Source organism: Thamnophis sirtalis, unplaced genomic scaffold (assembly GCF_051295495.1).
Source record: "Thamnophis sirtalis isolate CommonGarterSnake01/CBP01778 unplaced genomic scaffold, rThaSir2_p1.2 scaffold_2, whole genome shotgun sequence".
Taxonomy (NCBI): Eukaryota; Metazoa; Chordata; class Lepidosauria; order Squamata; family Natricidae; genus Thamnophis; species Thamnophis sirtalis.
In genome coordinates this window covers 33404107-33424280 of record NW_028261382.1, presented here as the reverse complement: position 1 = coordinate 33424280, position 20174 = coordinate 33404107, and the positions used below count along the sequence as shown (strand labels likewise).

At 46.2% G+C, this 20174-nt stretch overlaps 1 protein-coding gene across 1 annotated transcript in view; it reads right to left on the bottom strand.

The window, feature by feature from the left end:
• Positions 1-1679: 1679 nt before the first annotated feature.
• FKBP15 (FKBP prolyl isomerase family member 15) overlaps positions 1680-20174 on the bottom strand; it is a 45748-nt gene continuing 27253 nt past the window's right edge. The window contains exons 15-29 of the mRNA XM_087704692.1: positions 18429-18522; positions 17622-17731; positions 17189-17296; positions 15932-16026; positions 14885-14987; positions 12657-12828; positions 11128-11264; positions 10054-10209; positions 9277-9429; positions 8435-8527; positions 7383-7484; positions 6312-6419; positions 5543-6093; positions 3873-3969; positions 1680-2394 (exon numbers count right to left, since the gene is read on the bottom strand). Coding sequence (XP_087560818.1) covers positions 2317-2394; positions 3873-3969; positions 5543-6093; positions 6312-6419; positions 7383-7484; positions 8435-8527; positions 9277-9429; positions 10054-10209; positions 11128-11264; positions 12657-12828; positions 14885-14987; positions 15932-16026; positions 17189-17296; positions 17622-17731; positions 18429-18522 — 2157 coding nt within the window. The 3' untranslated portion in view covers positions 1680-2316. The remainder of the gene's footprint in view (positions 2395-3872; positions 3970-5542; positions 6094-6311; positions 6420-7382; positions 7485-8434; positions 8528-9276; positions 9430-10053; positions 10210-11127; positions 11265-12656; positions 12829-14884; positions 14988-15931; positions 16027-17188; positions 17297-17621; positions 17732-18428; positions 18523-20174) is intronic.

Sequence of the window (20174 nt, the reverse complement as noted above, 5' to 3'; positions counted from 1 at the left end):
AGACCCACCTTCTCTTAAAATTAAAAGAGTCGGGATGAGTGGCGATGTCATTTCCTTTAATTGCACTTTTATTTGTTGGTTCTTCCCACCCACCCCCACCAAAAAAAAAAAGAGAGAAAGAAAGAATGAGAGACAGAAAGTTGGGCAAATTTGGCCCAACTGAAGAAGGCCCAGCAGAGTTAGTGCTACATTCTACATCCGAAGTGGAAAATCCGGAACCGACAAAAGTTAACCAAGTTGTAAAAGACAAAAGAGATGAAGGTTTCAGGAAAGGACGGAGAAATGGGAGTTTTGGGGAGGGGTGTTCATCCCCCAAGACTAACCCCTACCCCCCCCCCAATTGGTGTTTCCTTGTAAGTGCTGCTGTCAATCAGAAACAGCGACCTTTGAAAGAAATTCCCCATCCCTTCCTCCTTAAAAACAAGACTTGGCTATCGCTAGAGCGAAGGCTCAGCTAATCTGGTTTGCCTTCCACTCAAAAGACCCCATCCATACATTAAAAAAGGCTTATTGGGGTGGGCGGGGGGAGACACCTTTTTCCCCCAAACATTTAGGGTGCCCGCCAGCCACAGATCTGACACACTGAACCTATTAGAAACGGAACACACACTCCTGCTCCAGGTAGCCCCTTCCCCTTAAATGCTGAACAGTCTTTTCAGTTGGGGTGGTGGTGGAAATCTTCTTCGGACACCCCAGCTTTAAAAAATAAAAAGGAGGTGAGGGACACTGAACCCCAAGAAAAGACTTGCAAGTAAAGAACTCCAGCCCGAAACCTTTTGGGGAAAATGGGAGAAAATTGCATAGGGACGAGGGAGCCACACCCACAGTTGCTGTTTTGACCTGGACCGAAACGTGGAGAAGGTGGCCCATCGAAAAATCCATCTCACCAATAAGGCAAGGAGTCGCTCAACGCGCAGAGATGCTCTTTCCGGTTATACGAAGTAGGAGAACTGGATGAAAAATCACCCGGATATTAAAACTTCCAAATCTATTCATTCGTCTGTCGCTAAAAACTGCCTTTCAGTCCTTGAGCCATTTCTATCCTGCTGTCATTCACTCCATCTCTCTCTTCTCTCTCTCCTCTCTCAATCATTCCCCCATCTTTCTATCAAACTTCTCTCTCTCATCTCATTCCACCTCTTCTTCGTCTCTATCATTCTCATCTATCATCCCCTCTTCTCTTTCTATCATTCCTCTCACTCCCATCTATCATTTCCCCCCCGCTCTGTCTGTCTACCATTCTCTCATCTATCATTCCCCACTCTTCTTTCTTTCTCTCTCATTCCTCTCATCATTCCCCCCTTTCTATCATTCCTCTCTTGCTCTCTCATTCCTCTCTCATCTATCATTCTCCACTCTCTTCTTTCTATCATTTCTCTCTCTCATTCCTTTCATATCTATCATTCCCCTTTTTTCTCTATCATTCCTCTCTCTCTCATTCCTCTCTCATCTATTATTCTCCCCCTCTCTTCTTTCTCTCTCTCATTCCTCTTTCCTCTCTCATATCTCTTCTTTCTCTATCATTCCTCTCTCTCTCTCTCATTCCACTCTCTCTCATCTATCATTCTCCCCCCCTTCTTTCTCTCTCATTCCTCTCTCTCATATCTATCATTCCCCTCTTCTTTCTCTATCATTCCTCTCTCTCCCTCATTCCTTTCACCTATCATGCCCCCTCTTCTTTCTCTCTATCATTCCTCTCTCTCTCATATCTATCATTCCCCTCTTCTTTCTCTAAAATTCCTCTCTATCATTCCTCTCTCTCATTCCTCTCTCTTACATCTATCATCCCCCCTTCTTCTCTCTCTCTCTCTCTGTCTCTGTCTGTCTGAAAATAGGCTCCCTTCTAACCATTTAAACCTTCGTGTAGGCACCAATTGTTCTGCTTGATATATAGAGGGAAGACAGATTCGCAAGCAGGGAATCCTCAAAAGCACCAGTGGGGAGATGTGGGGTGGACAGAAAGGGGGAAAAAAAAACCTGGGATTCTCCCATGTGCATTGCAGAAGAAATCCGGATATGCACAACGCTGCATTTCAGCTCCTCTTCTACCGCCATGAAGACTTTCTCGCTTGCAAAGAAACAGGAGCCTGAATTTCAGAGTTTAATGCAGAAAAGGGCTTGCTTTGTGCTTCAGTGCAGGGGGAGAAACCTCTGACATTCAAGGCCCCTGGGGGGGGGGGGGGCGCAAGGCAATCCCAGAATCTTGCAGAGGGGGCCTGAGTGCCGGCCAGTTCTCAAGCCCACCCCCTCCCCTGTGCAAAACAACCAAGCAAAATATTTCCGTCGTGAGTCTCCATCCAAGCTTCCCTCCACTGCTCATCCCAGCCAATCCAGGTCATCGTCTTCGTCATCGTCACCGAAGAGCGGGGTCGGGGGAGGCCGTCCTTTAAAGCTCTGGAGGACCGAGGAAGACAAGTGTGAGACTGGAACGCTTCCCAGAGTGGACCACAACCCCACGGACTCAGATGTACAGGCAGTTCTTGACTTAAATCGGTTAATTTAGTGACCGTCCAAAGTTGCCATCACTCTGCTTAACAACTAATTCCCACAACACTGTTAATAATTTACTAAGATTGTATTACTATTCTTTTCCTTTCTAGTATCTATCTCTCCCCACTTATGGCTATAACCAGGTTGCTGGTATCTTTCAATTTATATTGTTTTTATTTGTTTCCTAGTACGATTTGATTGCTTATTAGTAACCTTGACTATCTCTAAGTGTTGTATCTTATGATTCTTGATGAACGTGTTCTATTTTATTCTCCTTATGTACACTGAGAGTATTTGCACCAAAGACAAATTCCTTGTGTGTCCAGTCACACTTGGCCAATAAAGAATTCTATTCTATTCTATTCTTTATATTCTATCCTATTCCCTATTCTATTCTATTTTTATATTCTATTCTATTTTTTTATATTCTATCCTATTTCCTATTCTATTTTCTATTTTTATATTCTATTCCCTATTCTATTCTTTATTTTCTATTCTATTCTATATATTCTATCCTATTCCCTATTCTATTCTTTCTATTTTTATATTCTATTCTATTTTTTATATTCTATTTCCTATTCTATTCTATTTTCTATTTTTATATTCTATTCTATTCTATTTTTTATATTCTATCCTATTCCCTATTCTATTCTATTTTCTATTTTTATATTCTATTCTATTCTATTTTTATATTCTATCCTATTCCCTATTCTATTCTATTTTCTATTTTTATATTCTATTCTATTCTATTTTTATATTCTATCCTATTCCCTATTCTATTCTATTTTCTATTTTTATATTCTATTCTATTCTATTTTTTACATTCTATCCTATTCCCTATTCTATTCTATCTTCTATTTTTATATTCTATTCTATTCCCTATTCTATTCTCTATTCTTTATTTTCTATTTTCTATTCTCTATTCTATTCTATTCTTTGTTCTATTCCATTCCCTATTCTCTTGTAATGTATTCTGTTCTATCCTCCCCACCCATCTGTGGATGCGCGCACGACCCCTCCTCAGCCTCCGGAGGCTTTTCTGAAGCCTGGGGAGGGCGAAAACGGCCTCTCTCACCCCCCCGGAAGCTGGAAACGGATCGTTTTCGAACTTTCGGTTGGCCCGTTGGGGCCATTTTTCGTCCTCTCTGGGCTCCGGAAGCTCGGAAGGGCAAAAAAACAGCCCAACGGGCCAACTGGAAGTTCGCTCTACATTCTGGGAAGAAACGGTGACTTACGTCCTTCAAGCCAACTAGGTGTGAAATCCTAACTCACACCCCAAATTGTCGGACCAAGAGTCCGAAAGGGGTTGTTGTTGTTTTCTTTGAGACGGGGCAGGTAAATATACAATCTTGCAGTCTCCCCCCCCCCCCCCAAAGCCTCACCAGTTCTTCATCGTCCTCGTCCTCTTCCAGTGGACCTGCTGCTGAAGGCAGCTTACAGACGGTTGCTTTCAGCAAATTGGCTTTATCCTCAGGGGTGCTGCACAAAATGAATAAACGAATAAGTGAACTAACAAAAAAACAAAACCAGAGCTGCCTGTAATTGTGGCTGGAAACTCCCAGCATCTCAAGGTCCCTTTTAGAAAAGCCTTAAAGAGCCTTATTTAGCTCAAAGACCCCTCCACTCTCCTCCCACAGGAAAAAAAACAACAAGCCAGGATTCCTACCCTCCCCATCACAGCATCTACATGCTGCAATACCTCCCCCCACCCCTCCGTCCCAATGGTAAGTCTATCCCTTTTAGCAATAGCAATTAGACTTATATACCGCTTCATAGGGCTTTCAGCCCTCTCTAAGCGGTTTATAGAGTCAGCATATCCGCCCCCACAGTCTGGGTCCTCATTTCACCCACCTCGGAAGGATGGAAGGCTGAGTCAACCCTGAGCCGGTGAGATTTGAACCGCTGAACTGCAGATAGCAGTCAGCTGAAGTGGCCTGCAGTACTGCACTCTACCCACTGCGCCACCTCGGCTCTATGTTCTGACCCAGGCTTCACCAAATCACGAAGCAGGCTCCTTTTTATTAAGCAAATGTGAATTCCTCTCCTTCACATTTAGCAAAGTCCTGGCAAAGTCTTTCAAGGGAGGATTTACAGTCACAGACCTTATCTGGCTTGGAGAGCTGCCAGGCCAATCTCTGCAAAACTTGGCAAGGAGTCTCGGAGAGTCACGAACCAATGAAGCTAATGGTCTCCTACAAACTCCACTTCCCCTTCACTCCTCTTTTATTTCCTCTGGGAGGGGCCATTCATCCTCCACCTGTGGCCTTACTCCCAAGTCGAACCCTGTTCTTTAGCTGTTCCCTTCACCTGGCCACTCTGCGCATGCGCACACTGAGAAGAGGCTCCAGCTGTTCTTCTGCCTCACTGATGTCTGAACTCTGAAGGCAGCTGATAACTGGCATTTGACTCTGGCCCCCTCTCTGCCTCCGACACAGAGCCCTCATCAGAGCCTTCCCCAGACTCCAGGCCTGGCCCAGGTTCCTCCCCAACCCTCCTCACTGTCCGAATCTGCTGCCAGCTCATGCAATATGCTACCCTGTTTCTCCAAAAATGCAACCTCCCCGGATAATAAGCCCAATGGGGCTTTTGAGCGCATGTGTTAAAATAAGCCCTCCCCCAAAATTAAGCCCTCCCTGAAAATATTGCAACACAGCAGCAGCCATGAGGTGAACACGCTCGCCTCCTCCTGCACCTCGAAAATAATAAGACCTCCCCGAAAATAAGGCCAAGCGCTTATTTCGGGGAGGGTCAAAAAAAAATAAAACTTTGTCTTATTTTCGGGGAAACATGATAAGTTCTAGGAGAGCCAAATATGCAATGGCTGTTCGTGAGAGAATTTTCTTGGAAGAGTCAAGGGATCATCTCTCAGCTTCCCAAGCTGGAGCGATCCTATGCTGGTGGGTGTCAGATCCCTAGAAGGATGCAGATGTTCTCGCTAAGGTTTGCCTCCTCCGGCTCCAAATTTGGGGAGCTCGGGGTGCCTCAACTGACTTGGGATGATGTGAGGACTTGCTGAAAAGTGGCGTGAAGCTCCCCTCTGATGGGCACTGACCTGGAATCCCCAGACGGAGGGATGGATGTTGGTGGTGGCATCTCCCCAGGTTGGACTTTCTCATCTGTGGTACCGGATGGGAGGTTCAAGGAGGTTGGATCTTGGTTAGGAACATCTGGGGAAGTGTCTTCTTCTCTGTCTGGCTCCAGTGTAGGCACAGCTTCCTCCGCTGCTAGCTTCAAGGGAACAGGATCTGAGGGTGTGTCCTCAACAGCACCATCTAAAGCATGCGCTTCTGTTGGCCCAGAAGACACAACCGCCTCCTTATTCTCCACCTCTGGAGGTTTTGTGACCGGATTCGAGGATGACGGGGTCAACTCAACAGGTGTGTCTGCTCTTTCCTGCTTGCTTTGGCTTCCTTCTAAAGAGAGAGCAGAACCGTTTGGGTCTTCTTCCAGGTGGTCAGAAGGCACAGGAGATGCCACTGCCGGCGTCTCATCAGGACTGCCTGGCTGATCTCGGGCGAGGGCCACTGGGCTTCCTCTCTGCGGCGGTCCCTGCTCTTCGTGGCTGCCTTCTTCAGACCTTTCCAACAGCTGCAGAGTTATTGTCTGGCAACAGGAAGGAAGGAAGGAAGGAAGGAAGGAAGGAGGGAGGGAGGGAGGAAGGAAGGAAGGAAGGAAGGAAGGAAGGAAGGAAGGAAAGAAAGGAAAAGATTAGTGTCTCAACCTCTCGCTCCTCATTTAGAAAACTGCAGGAGGAGACCTGTGAGAGAAGACGAAGGAGGCGTTCAGGCGAAGGATGATGAAACCATGGCTTTGAAGGCTACCTTGATGGTGCTCATGACCACCCCGAGGACGATCCTTCCAGTGTAGGACTCCTCCAACTCAAATTGGCCTCGGAGGGAGTGGAAGACCCCGTTCATGATCTTTTTCACCTGGAAATGGAAGAGGAGGTAGAAGTGTTACCTGTTCTGACCGAGGCTTCCCAAGAGCATGAAGCCAACTCCTTGTCCCGGCAAAAGCCCCTTTTGTTAATTGACTTGAGAATTCTGCTCATTCACACCCAGCAAAGTCTTTCGAGGGAGGATTTGCAGTCACAGACCTTATCTGGCTTGGAGAGCTGCCAGGCCGATCTCTGCAGAACTTAAAAAGGAGCCTCGGAGAGTCGCGAACCAATTAAGCGAAAGTAATAGTCTCCTGCAAACTCCACTCCCCTTTCTCTCCTCTTTTATTCCCTCTGGGAGGGGCCATTCATCGTCCACCTGTGGTTTTACTCCCAAGTCGACTCTTGATCTTCAGCTGTTCCCTTCGTCTGGCCACTCTGCGCATGCGCACACTGGGAACAGGCTCCCCCTGTTCCTCTGCCTCACTGATGTCTGACTCCGAAGGCAGCTGATAACTGTCAGACATCCTTTTATCTGTATCAGAGAACTAGTTTGGCAGCAGATCTCTCCCGCTGGCCCTCAAGGACCAGTTGCTGACTAAAGAAAAGGCTGGAATTCCTACAGATTCTTCCCTCCTTTCCATAAGGTAAGGTGTCAAACCACAAGGCCCGCGGGCCAGATCTGGCTCGCGATGTGCTTGGACCTGGCTCACAGGACTGTCTTGGTAAATGTAAGGGGCCGGCCCGCGTCGCTTCGGCCCGGTCTACCCAATGTGAAGAGGGAACATGCTAGCAGTTTGGGGAGTGGCGTGAAGCTGGCCATGCCCATCCAGTCGGCCACGCCCAGTGAGTGGCATCAAGTGCCCCCTCAGTTGGCCATGCCCACCTGTCCCCCCAGCCCTGATGTTGCCCTCAACGAAATAGAGGTTGACATGCCCGATGAACACAATTTTTTAATTATTATTATTATTTTTAAAAAAGGATCCTACTTAATAAGGGGTTTCCATGGACATACCTCTTCAGCTGAAGCTGTCGGTGGGGTCCTACTCCTCAGCTCTTGGATCCGGTCTTCATAATGGGCGGTGAGGTCTGCCAGCTGGGACTGCAAGTCCGCACACTGGGTTTAGAGAAAGAGAACATGCCAGTGTGATGGGAGGCAGGATTCTCACCTCCAGTTTTGCAGATTTTTTAAAACATTTTTTAAAATTTTATTTCCAAAGTTAAAATGGAAAAGGAAAAGAAGAGACCAACTAACCACCATCGAACACGAAATATATATAGAGATATAGATTATATATATATATATATATATATATAGATAGATAGATAGATAGATAGATAGATAGATATAGATATAGATAGATAGATAGATAGATAGATAGATAGATAGATAGATAGATATATGATATAGATATAGATATAGATATAGATATAGATATAGATATAGATATATAGATAAACACACTCAAAATATTGGATGCATTCTCCTCTGCTTACATACCATATTTTTCAGAGTATAAGACGCACCTTTCCCCCCCAAAAGAGGCTAAAAATCTGGGTGCATCTTATACACTGAATACATCATTTTTTTGCCTCCCCAAACCCTGCCCCCTTCACCAAAATGGCCATGTATACCCTCTAGGAGGCTTTCAGAGAGCTCCTGGGGGCTGGGGAAGGCAGAAATGAGCAAAAATCGCCCTGTTTTTGCTCAATTTTACCCAGCCCCCAGGAGCACTTTATAAGCTTCCTAAAGGCTATCCATGCCTTTTTTTAAAATGAAAAATTGGCCCGTTTTTGCAAAAAATGGGCCTTTTAAACTCATTTTTGCCCCCCCCCCCCAACTCCCCAGGAATAATATGCAAGCTCCCTAAAGGCTATTTGTGCCTTTTTGGGGGGAAAACGCACCCATTATCACGAAAAATGGCCCGTTTTGGGGAGGTTTGCAGAGTGCAAAAACCTTTTTTTTTAAGTTTCCTCTTCAAAACCTTGCTGCGTCTTATATTCCGATGCGTCTTATACTCCGAAAAATACGGTAACGTCCGGGCCCAGGAAAGTGCTGAATCTCACCTTGCCTTTAACTGCCTCTAGTTCCTCTACTTGATCCTGCAGCTGTGCGGATTTTTGATCCTCTGAGCTCCTGCTGGCCTTGAGCAGAGAAATCTGGAAAGCAGAGACACAGGTTAACAGAAAAGCTGAACCAGACGGCGTCTTCTGAAGCATCCAGTTGTTGGCTTACAACAGAGCCTAGAGCCGCGATGGCAAACCTGTGGCATGCATAGCCCTCTCTGTGGGCACGTGAACCAGTTGTGGGGGCTGAGGAAAGCTCAGACGAGGGATCTGCGTCGGAGGCAGAGAGGGAGATAGACAGCAGTGAGGCAGAAGAACAGCTGGAGCCTGTTCCCAGTGTGCAGATGTGCAGAGGTGCCAGAAGACAAGAACAGCTAAGAAAGCAGGGTCGACTTGGGAGTAAAGCCACATCTTGGAGGTGATTGGCCCCTCCCATAGGAAACAAAGGAGGGGCAAACAGGGAGGGGGCTTTTGCAGGAAACAATTCGTTCCTTCAGTCATTTCAAGAGTGGAAAGTTCTGTTTGTGACTATAAGAGACTCTGTGCCAAGTTTTGCCCTGCTCTGCGTTTGGAAACTAGTTATCTGGCAGCTCTCCAGATGAGATAAGGTTCGTGTGGATAAACATTCCTCTGAAAGACTGTTAGCCAAGCCTTGTTGACTGTGAATGAAAGGAATTCACAGTTGTGTAAATAAAAGGGGTTTTGCTCTGCTTCATGCCTTTTAAGGACGCCTGGATCAAAACAAGAGGTTGGATCCTTCATGGGAACGTAAAGACTCCAGGCTGATTCCTCTCTTGACTCCACCACCAGGCTCTGCCTGTCCTTCTCCTACCGCTACCCACCTTCTCTTCCAGTTGGGAGACCATCTGCTGCTGGGCATCCCGTTGCTCACACACTTCCTGGAACTGGCGGGCGTGTTGCTCCTTGGCTGAGCTCAGCAGACGCTCGCATTTGGCTTCCCACTGGGACTCCAGCTCGGTCTGCAGAAGGGAAAACTTCCCAGAACAAATAGACGGGTTGACTTCCATTCTAACACAACGATTCCCTGCCCTTCCTGCTCCCTAAACACCATTAAAGGCCGTGGCGGTGACTTGATTCCTTGCAATGTGATGAGGAGGCTGAGTGGTTAGAGGACTTTCCACAGCACTGGGGATAATGTGTGGGAGTGAAGAGGGACATTGGCCTATTTAGCCGCAGAGAGCAGGTTTTAGAAAATGAACAAAAACTGGAAATCTTTAGCAGCCAAACACCCAGATAAGCAGGGATTGACACCAGACAAATAACAAGCTGAAAGCAATATCCTAGTCGAGGAACTAAGGAGGAGTCAATCAAGGAGAAAACAATACCCTAATCAAGAAAGCAAACTACACAACCATTAATACAGGGAAGAAGCAGCTACTGTCTATAAACAGGAAACAGATGCCACACTGTACTGACAGTGCTACCAAATTGGGTCATGAAATGTTTGCAAGTTCAGATTCCACAAAAAACAGAATTTCTATGAAGGAAAAAGCTACAGATCCTAAGAGGAAGAGCCTTTCCTTGACTTGCTTAAAGCCTGAATTTCCAAGATCTGTCTCCCAGCTGAACCTGGGGGGGGGGGGGGAATTCACTCTCACCTGCTCTGAAGCAACGTTGTTGGAGGAGGCCCGTGACTTTTTCAGAAGCTGCCGGAGTTGGTCCATCTCTTCCTGGTAAGACTTACGGATCTCATCGGCTTCTTCTTCGGCCTGTTTTCTCTCGAGTAGAGACTTCTTCTTTCTTTCGGAAAGATTCTGAAGGGGAGGAAGAAGATGGAGACACTGAAAGCAGCCCTGGGTTGAATAGAATAGAATAGGAATAGAATAAAATAAGAGTTGGACGCGATCTTGGAGGTCTTCTAGTCCAACCCCCTGCTGAGGCAGGAAACCCTACACCACTTCAGACAAAGGGTTCTCCAACATCTTCTTCAAAACTTCCAGTGTTGGAGCATTCACAACTTCTGGATGCAAGTTGTTCCACTGGTTAATTGTTCTCACTGTCAGGAAATTTCTCCTCTGTTCTAAGTTGCTTCTCTCCTTAATTAGTTTCCACCCATTGCTTCTTGTCCTGCCCTCAGGTGCTTTGGAGAATAGTTTGACTCCCTTTTCTGTGGGGCAGCCCCTGAGATATTGAAAGACTGCTATCATATCTCCCCTAGTCCTTCTTTTCATCAAACTAGACCTACCCAGTTCCTGAAACCGTTCTTCATATGTTTTAGCCTCCAGCCTCCTAATCCTCTTTGTTGCTCTTCTCTGCACTCTTTCTAGAGTCTCCACATCTTTTGTACATCGTGGAGACCAAAACTGGATGTAGGATTCCAAGTGTGACTTTACCAAGGCATTAAAAAGTGGTATCAACCCTTCACGTGATCTTGATTCTATCCCTCTGTTGATGCAGCCTAGAACTGTGTTGGCTTTTTTGGCAGCTGCTGCCCACGGCTGGCTCCTATTTAAATGGTTGTCCACTAGGACTCCAAGATCCCCCTCACAGTCACTACTATTGAGCAAGGTTGAGGGGGGAAGACTGAGCAAGATGGGAGGACTAGGGGAGGATGACCTGTTCCTTCCAGTTTTTGACCTGCAAACACAGATCCCTACCAACTGGGGACGTGTGTGACGCGGGCACAATCTAGAATCCTAAACAGGATTTCTAGATCTTTTGGAGGTCCTCACCTTCTCCAAGTTCTCTTTCTCCAAGCGGAGGTCAGCCAGCTCTTCCTCCAACGCCGCCAACTTCCCATCCAGCTGCTTACGGCTCTGCTTCTCTACCGTGAATTTAGTCTTGGCCTCTTCGGAGGACTCCCGAAGTTCTGCAAGAGTTGAGAAGAGAGGAACAAAAGCACAGAGGTGGCAGCAAGCACAGCTTTGAGGCACCCCAAGTGAGGTCTAAAGGATGTTTAAGGGCTGCAAGGAAGAAAAGTTGGGTGTCAGGCAGTGGTGGGTTTCAAATTTTTTTAGAACCTCTTCTGTGGGTGTGGCCTGCTTTGTGGGAGTGGCTTGCCGGCCATGTGACCGGGTGGGAGTGGCTTGCCAGCCATGTGACTGGGTGTGAGTGGCTTGTCAGCCATGTGACTGAGTGGGAGTGGCCTGCCAGCCATGTGACTGAGTGGGAGTGGCTTGGCAGTCATGTGGCTGGGTGGGCGTGGCCAACTTGTAAAATGTGAAACTCACTTTTACAACGCTCTTGCTTAGCAACCAAAATGTTGGCTCAGAAACTCTGGCATTTGAAGCACGCAAGTCTTAAAGCTGTCAAGTTACAAGACCCTTGCACCCCTAACCCTTTAGGAAAAAAAACACCCCAGGGGTGTTCCAACTTGACAGCTTTAAGACTTGTGGACTTCAACTCCCAGAATTCCTCCTCCAGTCATGTTGGCTCAGGAACTCTGGCATTGACGTGTGCAAGTATTAAAGTTGTCAAGTTACAGGACCTTTGCACCCCTAACCCTTTAGAAAAAAAAACCCCAGTGGTGTTCAAACTTGACAGCTTTAAGACTTGTGGACTTCAACTCCCAGAATTCCTCCTCTCGCTCTTCATCTTGATGATATGCGGACGGGTGGGGGGAGGGAGCTGGAACCGGTTCTAAACGGCACTGTAGATTTGTGGAACCTCTTCTATAGAAGAGGTTAGAATTGGCAGGAACCCGCCCCTGGTGTCAGGGTTCCAAGTAACGCCCTCAACGAAAGAAGAGTCCGAGGCTTGAGTTTCTTCAAAGCTCCGTTTCATTAGAGATGTCCTATTGGGCACATCTGGGAAAACCCGGATCTGGAAGCTTCCAGGTGTTCCCCGCCCAAACAAAAGTCCAGGTCCCTGCTCAGCACCCACATGTCCATTCCATGATCCAATCAGGCACCATCCAAAACTGGAGGTGCCTCCCAGACAGTCACACCATCTCGCAGCTGCAGGGCACGATGGCCTTGACTTTCTGAGAAAGGATGTTATTATGGCTACCCACGCTCTGTATAATCCTTCTCTCCCGTTTTCCCACAGTAGAAAAATGTGCCAGGCCTGAAGTCCCACAGTTAAAAGATGGCTTCCAAGTGACATTGAGTTGGATCTAAAGGTTGGGTCAATCCTATCTTCTGCAGAAGGTGGAGGACACTGAAGCCCCCATCCAAGGAGGCCTTCACCAGTCTGAGAAAGCCGTTCTACTGTACTGTGGAGATGTGTCTTCTACTTCAGCATCTTCCTCACCTTCCCTTACCTGCTACCTGGGCCTGCAACTGGTTAAGCTGGGCAGCATGCCTCTCGGCTTCCTTCAGGGCAGCATTCAGTTGGGAGCGAAGGTCCATCTCCTTCTTCTGGTGGCTGGTCAGCTCCAGCTGAAGCCGGGAGATCTGGGCTGTCGCCGCTGCCAGCTCCTCGGCAACTTTAACCTGCGACGTGAAAGGAGGGGAAAAGCAGAGGAAGAAGTTATGGAAGAGTTTTTTTCCAAAAACAAAAAAAACGAAATGAAAAAAGAGGGAATTAAAGCACAGGTAACAGGTGAGAGATTCCCTCCAAAGAGTGAAATCATGTAGGAAAGTGTCAGGTGCGGAGAATCAGGGCTGGGCATCAAGGTCAAGTTAAGCTGATTTATTCCTCATGCCTAAACCAGGGCATCTAGTCAACTGCTAACATCTGCCGGCATTAAATGGGTGCTAGATAAGAGTTACTGAAATTCAAGAAATTGGAATTAAACCACTTGTGGGAATGAAATGATCCCAGGCTAGTTCCTCTCTTAATTCTGCCGGTTCCACCACAAAACCGTGTTCGACTAAAGGGCGCTCGACGAAACCGCGTAGCTGACGTCATCACAGCGCGACAACAGCGCGGAGAAAAAAGCACGCTGTAAACGCTAAACCTAAAATTAACACCTAAACCTAAACCTAACCCCCCTAAACCTAATCCTAAACCTAACCCTAAACCTAACCCTTAACCTAACCCTAAACCTAATCCTAATCCTTAACCTAATGCTAAACCTAATCCTAACCCTTAACCTAACCCTAACCCTAACCCTTAACCTAACCCTAAACCTAATCCTAACCCTTAACCTAACCCTAACCCTAACCCTTAACCTAACCCTAACCCTAACCCTAACCCTAAACCTAACCCTTAACCTAACCCTAAACCTAACCCTAACCCTTAACCTAACCCTAACCCTAACCCTAACCCTAACCCTAACCCTAACCCTAACCCTTAACCTAACCCTAACCCTAACCCTAACCCTAACCCTAACCCTAACCCTAACCCTTACCTTAAGTTGAATCGGCTTGCTTTCAAAGCGCTATTTAAAGCGCCCTTCTTTCTCCGCGCTCGCTGTTGTCGCCCTGTTGATGACGTCAGCGACACGGTTTAATCGGGCGTGCTTTAGTCGAGCGCGGGTTTTGTCGTGCCACGATTCTGCCTGCCCCCAGGTTCTTTCTGTCCTCCTACAAAAAAATTACTACTACGCAGTGATGTACTAGCTTCCCCTCCCCCCACATCGCAGGCCCCGCTCCTCGCACATGCGTACGCGATCCCCCATGCTCCCTTCACCCATGCGTGACAGGGGGGTGCATCCCCCCCCCACACACGTGTATGCCTGCACATCTCTCAGCAGACTCAAAAATCAGCTGGACGGCAGGAGGCACCCGCGCATGCGCAGGGGAAGCTAACCTGGGCGACAGCTCACATGCCCGCAGAGATGACTTCGCCATCCCGGTACTAGGGGGTGCTTTTTCTTCATTATTCTTTGCTAATTCAAAATTGTAGGCTCCACCTTAGCTGAGCAATAGCAATAGCAATAGCAGTAGACTTATATACCGCTTCATAGGCCTTTCAGGCCTCTCTAAGCGGTTTACAGAGAGTCAGCATATTGCCCCCAACAATCTGGGTCCTCATTTTACCCACCTTGGAAGGGTGGAAGGCTGAGTCAACCCTGAGCCGGTGAGATTTGAACCGCTGACCTGCTGATCTAGCAATAGCCTGCAGTGCTGCATTTAACCACTGCCCCACCTTGGCTCAAGCAAAAGTTAACTCAGTGGTCAAGCTTTTTCCTACACTCTGGGGGGAGGGGAGGGGGGACCCATGCTTTAAAACTGCCTTGCTTCAAAAGTCTGCGGGCCAGATCCGGCTCGCAGGGGGTTGGACTAGAAGACCTCCAAGGTCCCTTCCAACTCTGCTATTGTATTGCATTCTAATTCTTGAAGTTAAGCATTCTTCTTCCCACTTCCCGAATAGGGAACAATTAGTTCAAAATGAGTTATTTGGAAAAGGGAGACAAAAGGAGCAGGATCTTTCTTCTCTGCTTTCCCATTTTTCCCCGTGTGGGATTCTGAGGATGGTAAGGCCAGCATCAAGGGGAATTAAGGTTAAATGCTGGGTAGAACCCCAGAGTTCAGGGGTGGGGGTGGGGAATGCTCTCATCGTCTTTAAGCTACCTTGGCTCTCCTTCCCTCTTGGCGGCCTTACCTTTTCTTGCTCAGCGTGTAAGACTCTGGCTTGAGAATGTTCAGTGTTCATTTGCAGAGAATTGTTCCTTTGCTCCATGAACAGGTTGCTTTGCTCCACGTATCTGGAAGAAAGAAAGAAAGAAAGAAAGAAAGAAAGAAAGAAAGAAAGAAAGAAAGAAAGAAAGAAAGAAAGAAGGAAGGAAGGAAGGAAGGAAGGAAGGAAGGAAGGAAGGAAGGAAGGAAGGAAGGAAGGAAGGAAGGAAGGAAGGAAGGAAGGAAGGAAGGAAGGAAGGAAGGAAAGAAAGAAGGAAAGAAGGAAGGAAGAAAAAAGAAAGAAAGAAAGAAGGAAGAAAGGAAAGAAAGAAGGAAGGAAGGAAGAAAGGAGAAATAAAGAATGAAGAAAGAAAAAAGAAGGAAGGAAGAAGAAAGAATGAAGGAAGAAAGAAAAAAGAAAGAAAGAAGAAGGAAGGAAGAAGGAAGGAAGGAAGGAAGAAAGAAAGAAGGAAAGAAGAAAGAAAAAAGATGGAAGGAAGGAGGAATGAAGGAATGAATGAAGGAAGGAAGGAAGGAAAGAAAGAAGGAGGGAGGAAGAAAGAAAGAAGAAAGAAATAGGGAGTGAGGAAGGAGGGGAGGGAGAAAGAAAGAAAGAAAGAAAGAAAGAAGAAAGAAGAGGGAGGGAGAAAGAAAGAAAAAAGAAAGAAAGAAAGAAAGAAAGAAATGAAGGAATGCAGAATAGGGTCAGAAGGGACAGGTTCCAGCCATCAAAGCAGTTTTCGTATGAAGTCCGACCTATAATAACCCAGTTTGGTTTAGGGCAATGACTTTTTCTCGTCACGTGCCGAAAAGGGTGCACCCATAATGCGATGCACCTGTGCCACCCCCTGCATGCCCCACCTCTAAACCTCACACTGTCCTGCACAAGTGACCGGAGCTGGTTTTCCAACGGTCAACAGTGGCCACGTTTGAACGGGACGAGCTGCTAGAACCGTAAATCCAAGGGAGCCTCCAGCCAGACCGATGCGATACAGATGGAAATGCATCTAAAACCGCTGGGGAAAGTTCTCACCTCTGATTCCGCTGAATCAGTTCGCCGATCTTCTCATTCTGTTCCTCGATGCGACTGCTCTTCTCAAACACCTCTTGCTTCAGCCTCTCGTTTTCCTGCAGAGAGAACCCCCCCCCCCAAAAAAAAAGATGGGAAACCAAAAACACACAAACGCACCCATTCAAAGGTATCCTGGAGAAACTTATAGTTAGGATGGATTAGCGAAGGTAAGGGAATAAGATGTGATATTAAATTAAATCTGGGTTTGCGGAAATACAATCCCGAGGAAACATAAACAGAGACCTGAAAAAGACACCTACAATAACAGAAAAGAAAGAGAGAGAGGAGGAGAGAAGGAAAGGAAGGCGGGGGGAAGAAGAAAGAGGTAAGGAGAGGAGGATGGAAGGGAGGAAGAGGAGGAGAGAAGGTAGGAGAGGAAGACTAGGAGTAGGAGAAAGGGAAGGGAAGAAGGAAGGGGAAGGAGAGGAGGAAGGAAGAAAGTAGAGAAGGGAGAGAGGGTGAAAAGAAAGAGGAAAGGAGAGGAGGATGGAAAGGAGAGAAAGAGGAGGAGAGAGGTAGGAAGGGGATGAGGAAGAGCAGGAGTAGAAGAAAGGTACGGGAAGAAGGAAGGGGAAGGAGAGGAAGAAGGAGGAAAGTAGAGAAGGGAGGGAGGGAGAAAGGAAAGAAAGGAGGACGGAAGGGAGAGAAGAGGAAGGAGAGAGGGTAGGAAGGGAAAGATGAAGAGTAGGAGCAAAGGAGAGGTAAGGAAGAAGGAAGGGGAAGGAGAGGGAGGAAGGAAGAAAGTAGAGAAGGGAGAGAGGGTGAAAAGAAAGAGGAAAGGGAGGAGGATGAAAGGAGAGGGAAGGAGGAGAGAGGGTAGGAAGGGGATGAGGAAGAGCAGGAGTAAGAGAAAGGTATAGGAGAAGGAATGTGAAGGAGGGCAAGGAAGGAAAGAAAGTAGAGGAGGAAGTAGGAGAAAAGAAAGGGAAAATAAAGGGGTGTAAACAATAGGAGGAAGGGATGGTAGATTAAACAAACTGTATATTGTAACCTATTAAATGAAATAACAAATCTATAAGAATGATAAATGTAAAGAATAACCATTATGTGAACGTATACTTAAAATGCTTTGTAAGAGAATAAAAATAATTCTCGGGGGGGAAAAAGTATCCTGGAGAACTTAAGAACTCTGAAGAGGAACTCTGAAGAGAGAGAGAGAGTGTGAGTTGTTGAACTTAAGTTTCTCCAGGACACTTTTGAATGTACCTTCAACTTTACCTGGACGATGCGCTGGATGTTGGTCATAATCATGGTGGCCTCCATCGTGACTGAGGAGATCCCTGGTAACAAGCTTTGGGTAGAATTCTGCTTGTGCAGCTCCTCCACCTGTAAGGTAAAAGAGATGGCCTTGGATCACACCTAGGCTAAGGTGTCTCATTCAATCCAGGACAGCTATGATGCGTTATAATGATGGGAGCACAATCAGTGAGGGGAATCACACGTGAGATTATAGTTGAATGGAAGGCATCATCCCAGCCACTCCCCCACCCAGAACTCACTCTTAAGGGAGATTATGAGAAGGCTAAAAAAAAGGCTGCCCCCCCATTTGTGGCAACTTAAGGATGCCCAGAAAAAAGGGTATCAAATCCCAACAGAAGATACTATCGGGTTACAGTAATGATGATTTAATAGCTGACCACTTTGACGTCACCTTAGCAGTTAGCTGGTCTATTTTGTCGGCCACTTTGCCCACCGAAAGGCGGATTTCGGTGTTCTGTTGCCTTGCTTCCGTCATTAAGAACGAACCAATATCACCGGCTGCTTTGGAAGGAAACACAGATTTCGAGTCTCGGAGAGTCATGAGCCAATGAAGTGAACTAATTGCCTCCTGCAAACTCCACTCCCCTTTCGCTCCTCTTTTATTTCCTCTGGGAGGGGCCATTCACCGTCCACCTGTGGCCTTCCTCCCAAGTCGACCCCTGTTCTTTAGCTCTTCGTCTGGCAACTCTGCTCATGTGCACACTGGGAACAGGCTCCAACTGATCTTCTGCCTCACTGATCTCCAACTCTGAAGGCAGCTGATAACCGGCATACGGCCCTGGCCCCCTCTCTGCCTTCGACACGGAGCCCTCCTCAGAGCCTTCCCCAGACTCCAGGACTGGCCCATCTTCCTCCCCAACCTCCTCGCTGTCTGAATCTGCTGCCATCTCTGCTAGCCACTGGCGAGCCAACCATTTTATGTCAATGCAGCCGAGGTGGCGCAGTGGTTAGGGTGGCGCAGTACTGCAGGCCACTTCAGCTGACTGTTATCTGCAGTTCAGCGGTTCTAATCTCACCGGCTCAAGGTTGACTCAGCCTTCCATCCTTCCGAGGTGGGTGAAATGAGGACCCGGATTGTTGTTGGGGGCAATATGCTGACTCTGTAAACTGCTTAGAGAGGGCTGAAAGCCCTATGAAGCGGTATATAAGTCTAACTGCTATTGCTATTGCTACAAAGAGCAGAGCAGGCCTGACTTACCTTGGAAAGGAGTGGGAAAGATGGGGCCAACAGGCTGGAGCTGGGAAGCTGCCGCAGAGCCTTGTGGGTAGGCATAGTTCATCCCTGTGTAGGCCTAAAAGGGTGGAGTAAGGTAGGAAAGATCTTTTATTTGATCATTCATGCGATAACAGAATGTGCAGAAATGGATAAGTTAACATTTGCAATTAAAGAGAAGGAACAATCTGATCATTACAACCAAGGGGGATTGTTTTATCAATGGTTAGAGAATAAATATGAAAAGCGTGAAAAAAAAGAAGAAGAGTGAAACGGAGAAAATGTTTTAACAAAGTTAAATAATTTAAGAAAATGATTGTTATAGTATTAGGTATTAAGTATTAGTTATTAAGTTCAGAATAGATAAAATAATAAAGACGGCTGTAATCTGTAATTGCTATCGTATAAAATATTTGCACAAAATATATGTACCCAGATGACACACTGTTTAATGGAAAACGATGTTGGAATTAAAATAAAATAAAACATTTATTAAAAAAAAAAAGATAGAAAGATCTTTTATCCTTAAAGCTTTCCGTTCAAAGCCAGAAACCTTTAGCCCAAGGAAAAGGAATCTAAGAGCTTTGATAAACACTACAGGAAGTTCTTGAGTTGCGACTGGTTGTTTAGTAACCTACTTGAAATCTACTTGCAACCTAGCTCCCACAGCTACACACACTCCAGCATGGTCCCGAGTGCTTGGCCACAGGGTTGATTTGATTTTAAACCAAGTCGATTTAAACCACCATTTCAATCGTGATTTAAAATCGCTAGTAAAAAGGCTTGGTTTAAATCGTCTCGATTTAAATCATCCTTTTTAAAGAGCCACTTTCATCTCTGTCCTGCAGGTCCTCTGACCGGCTGTTGATTCATTTTAATGGGATGGCTGGTGATGCAGCAGGAACACAAGGTGAGTGGATGCCCGCTAACAGATGCTGCCGTGATGGATCTGAAATCCATCCATTAAAGGTGCTCTTCAAATGTAAGGGGTCATTCTTGCTGGTAGTTAGAATCTTTAATATTATTATTTGCAAACCAAATGAAGGTTTCCTATTTAGCTTGCAGAGCTGGGATTCACTGAATTGACTTTACTAAAAATGTAAATACTGCAGAATATACAGCCTCATACTACACAACTAAGCTCCATTTCATGCTGAATTAAACTAAATTATGAAGTTATCTTAAATAGAAAACTATCTTTAGATAGATGTTTTACTCCAAAAGCATTGTCAACTTGTAAAACGTTGCCATGACTATTATCAAGTTGACATTGGAGGAGGGAGGATTCCATGCATACCTTCGGCCAAGAGTCGGATCTCATATTTCTACAACCTCGTTGGTGAATGTGATTTATGACCCAGACAGAGGGGAGGGGGACACAGGGGTAAAGTTCAAACGCAACTAAGCAGAAGTCAGTTTCAGCTCTACAGAAGAACATGCCAGAACGTTGATCCTAATGAACGAATGGATTTCTTTTGAACTTTGTCTCGAGGCTCGTAAATTAATTAGGTCATCTTCTGGGAACTTCACAAGCATTTTATTAAAATAAATTTGATAAAATGGAAAAAAAAATCTGATTTTTTTAAAAAAATCATCAATTTTTATCCACCCTTCTTGGTAACCAGGTCATCATCTTACAGCTGGTTGTACCATTCTGTAGTCAAGCAACTAGGATTTACAACTTTTATTTGGCTGGTTTCCAAACTTCTTCAACCAGCTTCTGGCAAAAAC